This window comes from Lagenorhynchus albirostris, chromosome 6 (assembly GCF_949774975.1).
Source record: "Lagenorhynchus albirostris chromosome 6, mLagAlb1.1, whole genome shotgun sequence".
In the NCBI taxonomy this organism is placed as follows: domain Eukaryota; kingdom Metazoa; phylum Chordata; class Mammalia; order Artiodactyla; family Delphinidae; genus Lagenorhynchus; species Lagenorhynchus albirostris.
In genome coordinates, this window is record NC_083100.1 from 58,199,454 (window position 1) to 58,212,521 (window position 13,068).

Here is a 13,068-nt window from a genome sequence, read left to right on the forward strand (position 1 = left end):
TTGTGGGCAATTTAGAACTTGCGTTTTGAACCAAAATGTAAGCGAGATTTTCAGGAGAATTTTTCCTGACCACTGGGCAAGTTTGGATCCACAGGAATTTTTTCTGCCATTTAAAATGGGGGTTTATGTCAGTAACTGTATCCTTTCGGTGGATGGTGCAATTGTCCACATGACTGCCTTTGAATTGTCACTTTGGCCGACAACAGTAAGTGCTTTTCAAGCAAAAGGAGCCACTGGAAGCTTCAAAGGAAAGTACCGTGGAGCTAAGCTCTTGCCAGTCTGTTGCTACAAACCTGTTACTTAAGTTCAGATCCCAAACCATTTCTAAGCAGAGTCTTTTAGGACAGTTTGTCTTTTAGAATCATTCTGTTCAACATCCTAACAGTGCGGTGCACAATTACTATTGCTAATCAAATTCTGCAGCATTCGTTGTAACTAGTTACATTTAATATGATTAATATTTTGACATAAAATAATTGTAATTTTCATATTTCAAACGGTGTACCCAGAGATCTACAGAGCAGGATTAAGGAAACTTTTTTGTATCAAAAAAATGCTTTTTTTTTCTTTGGGGCATATATGAAAAAGCAACTTGACTTATATTCCTTTTACCCCATGGAGAAATGTAAAATAAAGCTTTAAAAAGTTAAGAGGGCACAACTTTGGTCAATAAGTATAAGTTCTTTTAAATAATTCAGTGGCATAACTAGTGTATACAGTAGAAAATAGACAAGTGGTAAAACAAAGAAAAGACTATAGGAGGGTTCTAATTAAGAAAAGTAGGACAGCTTGGTAGAGAGAAAGATAGTGGGAAAGCAGGATAAAGAATAAGACAGGATAGTGAGAGAGGAAGATGAGAAGCCTGAAAAAGATTTTGAGGTCCATTAGTGTGGAAACCATACCCTTACTAGTCACTTGGGCTGTGGGTCTAACATTATGCGTTAACTTCATAAGTTATGTTGCTTCTGAACTGGAACATCATTCAGTCGAAATTCTCCTTTTATAGTCTAAAGAGGTTAAATGATTTATCTAAAATCATAGGTGGTTTTCTGATGCTCTTGGAAAAGTTCACCTGTTGGTTAATTGCTCACAGCTCTTCAATTACTCTAGTATCTAAAATTTTAAGGATTACACATACTCTGAATGAACTGCAGTATTCAGAGACCTTCCCATGGTGAAGAATTTTCCCTGGGGTCCAGCAGCAATTTCACTCTGATCGTTGACGAAATCAAATTCTAGATCTTCCCTATAGGCTGGAAGTTCCCCAACCTCTGCTAAAATGTAAGAGGAAGTGAGCTACCTAATTCCTGGACCTTTCAAGTTTTACGCACTTTTGGAGTCCGCTTAACATTTCATGAACACGTCATTTTCGTTGGGAGTTTCTGGCTATTTAAATTGTGATTCGTTCCTGCTTTAAGGTTTGACTCATTTTTGTTTTTCCAAATTGTCATACATTTACTTATTGTTGAAAAGAGCATTTCCCCTGGACTATCAAATACCTCTGTCTGTATTTTGCAACCCTGAGTCCTGAAAATTAAAACTGAAAAAAAGAATACTAGAATAAGTAATGCCTTAATTAGTGTGCTTTTCTGAGAAATTTAAAGTGCACTTTATATGCACCTCCCTTTGCCATTCATTTGTAATGCAGAAGTTTGCATGGGTGTGCACATGTAGGCTACATCATCAGCTCGTGGTTTCTCTTTCTCATGGTTAAAAAAAGGAAAAGACAGTGTTTATTGAGCGCTCACTGTATGTTAGGCTCTTGACTTTTGCTTATTTTTTTTTTAAATGCTAATACTTATTTAGCACTTGCCTCATTTAACTGTTTTTTTTTTGTTGTTTTTTTTTTTTGCGGTACGCGGGCCTCTCACTGTTGTGGCCTCTCCCGTTGCGGAGCACAGGCTCCGGACGCGCAGGCTCAGCGGCCATGGCTCACGGGCCCAGCCGCTCCGCGGCATGTGGGATCTTCCCGGACCGGGGCACGAACCCGTGTCCCCCGCATCAGCAGGCAGACTCTCAACCACTGCGCCACCAGGGACGCCCCTCATTTAACTCTTGAATAGTCCTGTTGAGTCGGTACCCTTCTCGCCATTTTATTGTGGGAACTGGACTTAGTCTAAGCAACTTGCCCAAGGCCACTAACAACTAACTGTAATTTCAAGAGCTTTCTTCGTAAGTACAGTTAGGAGGCCACAAGATGTCCTTTTCTAATCCCGAGAATCTGGGATTGTACAAATGCTTTGTTTTAAATGTCACAGCCACAGTAAATATCTTTACCTGAATAATCTCAGGTAAGACCATTTCCTTTCTAAGTCTTCTGACCTTTTCAGAAGTAAATGTGGTGACTCTTCTGCTTATATTATAAGGCTACACTTTCAATGGTTAAATGAATAAAATATGTTGAGTTTGTTGACCTATATGCTGTATGTGTGCGTGAGTGTGTGTGTGTGTGTGTGTGTGTGTGTGTGTGTGTGTGTGTGTGTGTAGTGGAGAACAGGGAGGGGCAGATCTTAATCATCTGGTAAAACTAAATGTGGTGCTGAGGATTTAGGGAAACGTAGTTTTGAGATTTTAGGCCCTTAAAGAGAGTACTAAAAAAAAAAACAACAACCAGTACTTGTTAGAGATGGGAAGTTGTGGGAGGCAAATTGGTACTTTTTAGTTAAGTGGATAAAGTAGAAAAGATTTCTCTTCCCTTTCCCATAGTTAAACAAGGACAAGTAGGTGGGTCATTGAACTTACCTTCATTTTCTCATTTTTGAGAGGGTTTAGCTGTCTATGAATTTGCACTAATTTTTCAATTAAACATGTAGGACAATGTATTAAAAAATAATTTTACTTCATAGCAACCTTTATTTCCCCAGCAGTTACTCTTACAATAAAATTGTGGGTTTGTGTCCAAGCTCCCCTCTAATCGTAATGACATTGTAGATGCTTCAAAATGTCTTCTCTGAAAAATCCCCCCTACTCCCCAAATTATCCAACTCTTTATCTAAAAGAAGTGTTTCTGAAATAGCCAGGGACCCTCCAAGTACAGCAGAGACACAAACCCTTACCATTGAGAAGACAGTCCGTAAGCAGAATTCACTTAAGCTATTGCCTTAAATGATGATCAACGGAGAAAAGAGCAAGTACGTTTTGAGAAATGAGGGGTCCCGTGTACAGCTCAGATTGAGAAAAACAATGATTATGAACTAGGTGAGGCAGTTGCTTTGCTTATAAAGGAAAGCTTGTTTCTCTTCTCTACCTTTGGCTTCTTCTTGGGTTGAGCAGCCTTTTCTGCTTCTCCTCTTGCATTGATTGCCTCATTGCCTTCAGCCCTCTGGAGCTTGGACTGAGGAGAGGAAGAGTCACAATAATAGAAACAAACTGTATGCAAACGTATTAAAAGTTGCTAAAATGGCCAAAAACGACATGCCGGGCTTGGGGGTGGGGCACTGAGCTGTTGCACTGGGCCTGGTATCAGAAAATAGAAACTACGGGCAACTGCAGCTGTGAAAAGACTGCTAAAGAAACAGGATGGCTGTGGTTTGCTGTGAGCATCAATTTTCCTGTTGAGCATTTTTACAGGAAGTTGAAGAACAAAGCCAACTTCATCTTAATTAGTTCTGATGGTTTGCAGATCTTATACACATCCAACTAAGTTTGTCTCTTGGAGGAGTTTCTAAAGAATAGAACCCAAAATAATCATGAGTAGGAATCCCCAAACTACCAGTGTTAGCAGCAATTTGAGTTTTCGCTAAATGATTTTATTTTAACGGTATAACTTGGAGTAGATTCATTACCTTTATAATGAATGCCTTTGCAATCTTTTTTTTATGGCTGCAATAACTCGATATGAATTTAAGGGCCTTTCCTTATTAAAACACTGTCAAGTTGTATGTATTATAAATTTCCTTCTGTTAATATTTATTGGTCAAACAGTTGTGCATGTGTGTATTTATATAGATACAAAGAGGTATGTGTGTGTTTGTGTATAAAAGCTGGAAAAATACACATCAAAAAGTTAACAAGAATTATCTCTGGGTATTATCAACCCCAACCCTTTTTCACCTAATACTTAATTATTATCAAATGCTTCCTTCAATGGTTAAATACAACTGTCGTGTTTTATTTTCATCTTTGTATTTTTATATTGTTTATAATTTTCTAAATGAATATATGCTACTTTTGGAAGCAGAAAAAAAATTCTCAAAAATCTAACCTGAAGACACCAAGAGCACAGAAGAAATATATACATGAAAAAGAGTTAAGAGCATTATATATAAAGTAAAATATCAAGGAATATAAATAAAAATAAGATAGAGAATAGAAAGTAATGAGGGCAAGAGAACATTGGACGTTAGGATCTTTTCAGTTGTATTATTTCTATTATGTCCTTTCCATGTACCCCCCCCCCACACACACACACAGTGATGAATTCAACCTTTTCTGAACAAAAAGTTTACTTTTCTCCCATTCATTTTAGGTAGAATAGTATTTAAGGGTGACTTTTGGCAAGATTTGCATAGCAAAATGCTTTATATTTTTGAATGGTCCAAAATTGTGATAAAACGTAAGTGGATAAACCTGCTTCTTATCTTCTCTGCTAGAACTTGGCCGATTCACACCCACGTCTTCAGGCTTAGAGGCCGGCCTTCTGAGGATTATTTCATTGGACAGTGCTGGAAATCTCTCCCCTCTTCCTGTCATTCTATAGTGTGGGCCTCACATGACATAATCTAGAATGAATTTGACATTGGTTGGAAGAAACTAAGAAACAGTTTATTTAAATAACTTGCCAGTTCTCTTGATCATTTTACATTCAGAGGTAATTCTGCTTTCTTAGATGAGCATATTGAAGAAGAAAGCATAAGTTTCCTGGGGCAACTCTGGACTGAACTCTGGGCTCTGATTGAGTGTCTAGTTGTCCATGCTGTTGGGGGAATACGTCACAGTAGGGTGGGGAGCAATTCACTCTCTCACAAGGTGTTCCCCATAACCAGTATTACACATTGAGCAGATGGCTCGGGGCCACCAGCTACCCTGGTTGATCTAGGGTCAGTGTGTGATGCTGTCCACTGTCCAGCATCATTAAACCATGATGCTGACCTACTAGAAGTGTAGTAAAACCAACAAAATCATCCATGTCTCTCACAGAACTAGGAAATTCCAGAATTTCTAAATATTGATGTATATTGTGTGTATATATGTACGTGTGTGTAGGTGACAAAGAAGAGCCAATTAGTGGATTTTTAAAAATTTATTAATTTATTTATTTATGGCTGTGTTGGGTCTTCGTTTCTGTGTGAGGGCTTTCTCTAGTTGTGGCAAGTGGGGGCCACTCTTCATCGTGGTGTGCGGGCCTCTCACTATCGCGGCCTCTCTTGTTGCGGAGCACAGGCTCCAGACGCGCAGGCTCAGTAGTTGTGGCTCACGGGCCCAGTTGCTCCGTGGCATGTGGGATCTTCCCAGACCAGGGCTCGAACCCGTGTCCCCTGAATTGGCAGGCAGATTCTCAACCGCTGCGCCACCAGGGAAGCCCCAATTAGTGGATTTTTGAAGTCATTTATGTAAAATATTCTACTCTGTTCTCTCAACCCAAAGAATCAATTCCTTTATGAAAGGTTTATTGGTAGATCCCTCCCCTCATCTCAATAGTTTCCACCAAAAATTTGTTGACTTTTTTAGGGATTCAGTTATTAAATAAAACTTTGGTAATCACTTACGTTCCCTAGGGTTCAGGATTTTTTTAATATATGTTTTATCTATTTATTTATTTAGGCTGTGTCGGGTCTTAGCTGAGGCATGCGGGCTGTTCATTGTGGCACGTCGATTTTCTCTTCTCTAGTTGTGGCGTGTGGGCTCCAGGGCATGTGGGTTCTGTAGTTTGCGGCCTGCGGGTTCCAGTTGAGGCACGGGAGCTCAGTAGTTGTGGCATGCGGGCTTAGTTGGCCCGCAGCATGTGGGATCTTAGTTCCCCTACCAGCGATCGAACCCACATCCCCTGCATTGCAAGGCAGGTTCTTTACCACTGGACCACCAGGGAAGTCCCCCCTCCGGTTGACTTTTAATTTCTTTAACGTATGACAGACAATCCAGAGATAGTTTGGGTGAGAAATCAATTGATGGTTTTATTCAAAAGCTATTATCTTATAATTTTCACTGTGGATAGCAGACATGATAGATAACATGTATTGTTAAAACTGTGTTTATCATTTGCTAGGGCTGCCATATCAAAGTACCACAGACTGGGTGGCTCGAACAGCAGAATTTTGTTATCTCACATTTCTGGAGGTCGGAAGTCAAAGATCAAGGTGTTGGTGAGAGCGCCCACCCGCAGATCCTCTCCCCGTTGTTTATCGGAGGGGGCGGGGCAGGGGCAGGCCCAGCCTCTGTGCTCCAGAGGTTTATTTATAAGTCAGTTAATGCACAGAGAGAGCCATAATAGCAACGACAGAAAACTGTAAAATACTTAGATTAAAGAGGCCTTACAGGGTGGCAGTCCCCTGAGAGTTTCCCTGTTCCATCATCTGGCCCCTAAGGCGTACAGAAGTTCAGTTTTATCTTTGCAACCAGAGACTGGTTTATGAGAAGCAAACCCGTAAGAGGTTCCCGGTAGCTGATCGGAATCCACTTCTTCCTCAGTATTAGGATTAACAGGATGGCAGGTTAGCTGGTGAGCGTAGAACCTGACACAATGGAGTGTTGAGGGGCCTTTCATCCACTGAGCACGTGGACAGCCTGTCCCATGGAGCCCATCTCTCGGGCCCTCTGGGTGGACCCGGCCACCCCTTACTTGGTTAGCTCCCTCCTCAGCTGTTCAGACCATTGCTTTGGCCATAGCAGCTCTGACAGTTAGTTGGGCCTGAATCCCGTTTCAGATCCCCGTCCTTCCTCCTGGTCCTAGGACACAACCCTGAGGCTTCTGGAGGTGCCCCTGTAGCTGGAGCACCCCCTTCATAGGCCTCCAAACACAGGCCCCCCCAGCCCTCCTTATTACACTGCCCGTGTAGCCCCACGGGGGACCGATTGGTGTCACCCAGAAAAGACCAATGTAAGGAACAGATTTTAAAAGAACCCCTGTCTGAGACAGGCTCTTATTGAAAACCGGATTCTGACCGAGTTTACAGGTGAGCTGCAGTACTAGTTAGCCCTTTACCTGCCTAAAAATGCTTATCTAAGAAGAGCAGGGATCAAAAGGACTTGATGTGAATGAGTTTCGCGGGTCTTTTAGCGAGTTATTAATTTCTCTGAGTCCCAGCGTCCTCCTCTGTAAAATGAGTGGAATTATGCTAGTTTGCAGTGTGGTCATAAGTATTCAAGACGACAGAAATAAAGTGCCCTTTATCATCCACTTGACTGTTAATAGATGAGAGCAGCTCTTGCTGCTCCAGAGTTTTTTAAATTTCATTTTCTAGATGGCACTCAGAATAGAACTGTCAGAAGCTCTCTTGATTCCTGTCTTCCAGTAGCTTTGACAAGTTTGGCCATGTCCTCTTAGCTTTTCCATTCCGTTACTGTCACAGAAAGCAAGCCATCCATCCAGCAAAACTTCTATGGAAAGTAACAGCTGACCCTTGAACGATGCGGGGGTTAGGGGCACCGACCCTCTGCACGCAGTCAGCCCTCTGTATCCACGGGTCCTCTGCACCCAGATTCCGCATCCTCGGATTCAACTACCCATGGATGGTATCGTACTATGATGTTTACTGTTGAAAACAATCCACATCTAAGTGGACCCGTTGTTCAAGGGTCATCTGTATTTGTTTCAAGGTATAAGTTTTCCACGTTAACTTTCAGTGGTTGAACTAAGTTAATACTTTAAATTGTTTTTTCTTTTGGCCATGCCATGTGACTTGTGGGGTCTTTGTTTCCCGACCAGGGATCGAACCTGGGCCCCCAGCAGTGGAAGTGCAGAGTCCTAACCACTGGACCCCCAGGGAATTCCCTAATACTTTAAATTCTAAGAGGTTGTTTTCTGCAATTAAGAGACTATTGAAAATAAAAGATAATTCTGAGGTTTGAAATTCAGGACACATGTTCCACAGAAACAATGTTATTCAGGTGGTCAGTGTTCCAGGCTGCTCACTTGGTTTAAGGCTCTACCACCAGGCTTCTCAAATGCATATGAATCACCCAGGGATCTTGTGAAAATGCGGAAACAAATGCAGTGCAGGCAGAGGGACTGAGATTTGATGTTTCTAACAGCTCTGGGTGATGCCCCGCTGCCAATCCGGGAGCGCTGCTGATCCAGGAGTGGCAAGATCTGGGTGGGAGAAGCTGGGATACTGAGGGGTGAGTAGGTGGGTGAGGGCTGCGGCCTGGGGCTTCCGCTTAGACCCAGGGATGGGACTCCGAGGACTGGGGGAAAGGGAGACAGGGTTCATTGCTGGCACAGCTCTGGGGGCACGTCCTTGCCATTGTTTCTTCAGCCCCTCATGTTTGCCAGGCTGCCCCCTTCGCCGCTGCTACCCACCAGGGCTTCCCTACGCTGTCTCACCGCCGCGGAGTCTGGCCTTCCCTTTGTCCCCAGAGCAATTAGACTATGCAGAAATCCTTTCTAAGGAAGCCTTTTGGTAGTAAACAGCCCAGAGTCAGAGGTTTGATTCCTCCTCTCTTTTTTCCCCCCTTTTTTTCCACTTGGATCCTGTAAGGAAATGCCAAGTAGCATAGAGGTAGGAATCCAGCCTCCTTGCCCATCTTATCTTCCCGTATTCCCATCTCCTTTCCCTGGAGGACTGTAAGAACTTTGAGGGCAAGTATAGAAATATAGATTCATCTTTGCATTCCTGGGTGCTACCCAGACCTAGACAAATGTCAGGAATCTCAGAGAAGAAAAGCAGCGGAGTGGAGAAGAAACGTCAGGAATGTTGGAGAAGAAAAGCGCGGGCACGGAGTTGGCGGGAGAACGGGAGAGGGCTGCGCCATGGAGATGAGTGAAGAGGAGCCACTTGAACATCGGACTTGGCCAGGATACATTTCTAGCCGTTTCCTAATAACCTCCCAGCTTACTCGGGCGGCAGGCCAGGGTCCTTCCCCCAACCTGCTTTGGTGGTGGTGGGATTGAGCAGCATGAGGCACTGGGTTTTGCTTCCAGTATCTCCAGGCACTTCGGCTGAGAAGCCTTCCCTGCTGACCTCCTTCCAAAATAGTAACATCCTAGCCATGCCGTAAAGCAATTCCACCTCTTATAAAAGGTGGGCTTCGTGAATAGCTGCCACTTTGACGGGAAAGCGGGAAGGAAGATTAGGATGGAGTATTACTAAGAAGTCTAATACGTGATGGTGCTTTGTTTCTTTTCGTTTTTACAGATTTGTCAGCCAGACTGCTGAAAACGTAACTATCCAGGATGCCCGTACCGCCCCCTCCAGCACCCCCGCCACCGCCCACGTTTTCTCTGGTGAGTGATTCTCCCCATCCGTGGCCCATGCACGAAGCAAGCTAAACAAACTTGAACCTGGCACACGTGTATTTGTTTTCAGTGTATTCACATTCTGGCTTAAATATGAATGATATGGTAAGCTTTCCAGGTGCTGGAGTACATAAGCCAGAGCCTGAGATGCAGCAGATAACAATACGAAAATGCTTTGTAGTCTAAGGTCTCATGTGATGCATCGGACACGCGTGGAATGTGGATTAGTTAGGTTTCCTCTGCCTCGTCCATCAGGGAGACACGTCCTGTTCATTTGAACACGCTGGCCCAAGACGGTTGGCAGGAGCGGTTCTGCCCAGCCTGCACTGTTTTAAGCTTCTAGCCTTTAACATCTGGGCAGGATAGTCCAGAGACCCAGTCTGCCTGTCTGAAAATGCATCCATTAAAGTGTCCTCCAGACTCACTTTTTCTCTGCCTTTCGCCATCTTTCTTCCCACTCTGTTTCTGACAAATAACCCCCATCTTCCACTCCCCACTCCCCCCCCCCACTTACTTCGCCCTTTAAATCCATCCTCGCAGTTCCATGTGTACTTTCCTAAGGAATTTCTTCTCTGGGCTCATCCTGGCCCCCTGATGGACCCATCCTCAGAAGTTAGTGCACCCTCTTCCAGGAAGCCGGCAGCCCTCCCCGCAGTGATACGGAAGGTCTCCCAGACGCACCCCCCCCCCCAGTATGTGAGGCCTTCGCTGCTAAGGAGCCTCCCAGTGATGGGCCCTTCACTTTTCACTTGAGGGAACTGGAGCTCAGAGAGGAAAAGTCTCTTGCCTGGGCTTCCATGGTACACATTTTTGATAACCCATCTAAGGCTGGAACCTAGTTGGAAGAAGAGACCATTGATTAGCTCATTGCTATTCCAAGTGTGATCCTCCAACTCCTGGTTAGAGTCCCCAAAAAATAAGTACAGAAATTTAGAGTAAGCGCTTAGAAACACTTATAGCAACCTGATAGTGGTGTTATGTCTATTGTTTCTAAGATTGTATTTTGTGTGTCTTTTTTAAACTGATTCATTTTTCTAATAAGTCATTGTTATTTTACAAAATATTGGTCCATGACTGATTGGAAATGTTTTTCTTAAAAATTCGTCCTTCCCTTAGATAAGTTTGAAAAGCTGTGATCTGGCTAACATAGAAGGACTAGTTTATTTTTCCCCAAAAGTATAGGTTTTGTACCACTGCTGAGTCGTATGTGCCTTGATTTTTTTTTTAATTTTAATGCTCGTGTTTAATACGTATTCTAAAAGTTATAACTGGCACACCCAGGGTTTAATAGTGAGTTAATTTAAAAGAAATGTTCACTGAGAAATAGTATAGTAAATAATATAGTGAATTAACTTAATGAAAAATATTAAATAATAACACAGGTAGCATGAGAAGATGACAAAAGTCACAAAAGTTGTACCAGAATGGTTGAAGTTTGGGACACCCTGGTTTATCCTATCCACTCATTTCTATCCATTATTACCTGACTAAAAGCAAGATCCTAGAGAGACAGGATATAGAGACGAGAAAATGGAAAGGTTGGTGGCCATCGTAGGACACCATCCAGTGGAACAGCACAGTCAAGAGATAAGTCAGCACCCAAGGAGGTCAGGTGTCAAAATAAATTTTGAGGCAGAACAGGAGGCCAGGGCGGGTTGCTGATCCAAAACCATGAAGAGAACCAACGTGGACGTGGCGCTTAACCTCTAGACGCCTCAGGTTTTTTCATCCTTAAAACGAAGACAATAGGTAATTCAAAAAGCTCTTTCTGAGATGTCCAAGGCATGTTGTTAAGTGATAAAAACAAGTTTCAGAGCAATAGAGGATGATCCCATTAGCAAAAGTGAACTGTATATGCAAAGAGCGTTTCTGGAACTGACTGCCAAGAAGCTCTTAACAGGCTTGCTTCAGAGGAGGGTTGGAGGCCAGTAGGGAAAGGGCATTTTATTTATTAATTTTTTTTCAACTGAGATATAATTGACATATAACATTGTATAAATTTAAGGTGGACAGCACATTGATTTGATACATTTATGTGTTATAATTACCACCATAGTTTTAGCTAATGCCTCTATCACATCACATAATTATCATTTCTTTTTTGTGGTGAGAACATCTAAGTCCTGGTCTCTTAACAGCTTTGAAGTATATCATACAGCATTGTTAACTATAATCACTATGCTGTACATTAGATTTCCAGAACTTATTCATGTTTTAGTTGCAAGTTTGTACTCTTTAACACCTCCCCATTTCCGGGGAAGGGCATTCTAGACCCCGCGTTTATCCTTCTGTCAGGTTATAGGGAAGGCTCCGGAGTCAGGCTGCCAGGCTTTGAATCCGAGCTCCTCCTCTTACCAGCTGGGTAACTGGGTTGATGATTTAACTTCCCTGTGCCTCAGTTTCCTTGACTCTAAAATGAAAGTCATGACTCACAGGGTTGATGAATTAGTATACTTAAAATGCTAAAAACGGTGCCTGACCCACAGTAAAAGCTATATAAATGTTAGCTGTTATTATCGTGAGCAAGTACTACTTTGTAATTTAATTAAGACCCTTTCAGTTTCATACACAGAGATTCTGTTTAGCCTGCTTCAGGGTTTTTCTTAGCTCTCCCTCTGCCTCTAATAAATAGCTGGGTCAGGTATGAAGCTAAACTTGCCCAGGTTTACTCCTTGTGGCCCTTGCTGGCATCTGTGAAATCAGAGCCTTTCAGAAGGGCTGGGGCCCTTTGAGAGCCTCAAAGGACTCTCACGGCTGCCAGAAGTACCACTGGGTTTGGGGAAGACGACTCTCCCCAGGACCAGGCCAGACCAAGCCAGTTTCCAAGTGTGACAGACACAGGTACACGCCTACTTCCGAGTCCATTTGCTGGCGTCTTAGTGTTCCCACTCCCTAAAAGAACCCTGAAAAAACAAAATCCCAATTTCACAGTAAGAATCTTTCCCAGGAATTCTGAAATTATAGAAAATACCCAAAGTTTTTATTTATTTTTTTATTTTTTATTTTTTGGCTGCTCATCGCAGCTTGTGGGATCTTAGTTCCCCGACCAGGGATCAACCCCACACCCCTGCAGTGGAAGCACGGAGTCTTGACCACTGGACCGCCAGGGAAGTCCCCCCAAAGGTTTTAAAGCAGCACCATTGTCAGCTGTGCAGTCTCTGTGGGCTAAGCTTTCAAAGGGATTAGGGAACTATGTTCAATATCCTGTAATAAACCATAATGGAAAAGAATTTAAAAATAAAAAAAATTTTTAAAGGGATTAAACATCAGGAACACCTTAGCCCAGAGGAACATGAAGGGAGTCGGGGGGTAATGGAACTGTTGTATATCTTGATTGTGGCGGTGGCTACACGATTGTATATGTTTGTCAGAATTCACAGGACTGTACACTAAAAGGGTGATTTTACTATTTGTAAATTATACCTCCAATCTGCCTTAAATTAAAAAGAAAAAATCTCTTGTCAGTGTAACCAGAGGGAATTATTTTCTAAAATTTTGGTGGATTAAAAAAAAATACAGCTGACCCTTTTTGATAAAGACAGTTTTCCTCTTGCACCAGGTTAGTTCCAAAAGACAAGAAAGAGATGGTCTTCAGAGAACATTCTAGAGGATGAAGCCTCATAGTATCCTGCAAATTCCTCTCAGACTTAAAATTCCCTGCTCGTTTCTAGCCA

The 13,068-nt window shown here is 42.7% G+C and overlaps 1 protein-coding gene across 2 annotated transcripts in view; it reads left to right on the top strand.

The window, feature by feature from the left end:
* Positions 1–13,068, top strand: part of WIPF1 (WAS/WASL interacting protein family member 1) — a 114,693-nt gene that overhangs the window by 80,752 nt on the left and 20,873 nt on the right. For both annotated transcript variants that reach the window (XM_060152615.1, XM_060152616.1), the window contains exon 2: positions 9,294–9,382. In XM_060152615.1, the coding sequence (XP_060008598.1) occupies positions 9,332–9,382 (51 nt within the window). In that variant the 5' untranslated portion in view covers positions 9,294–9,331. The remainder of the gene's footprint in view (positions 1–9,293; positions 9,383–13,068) is intronic.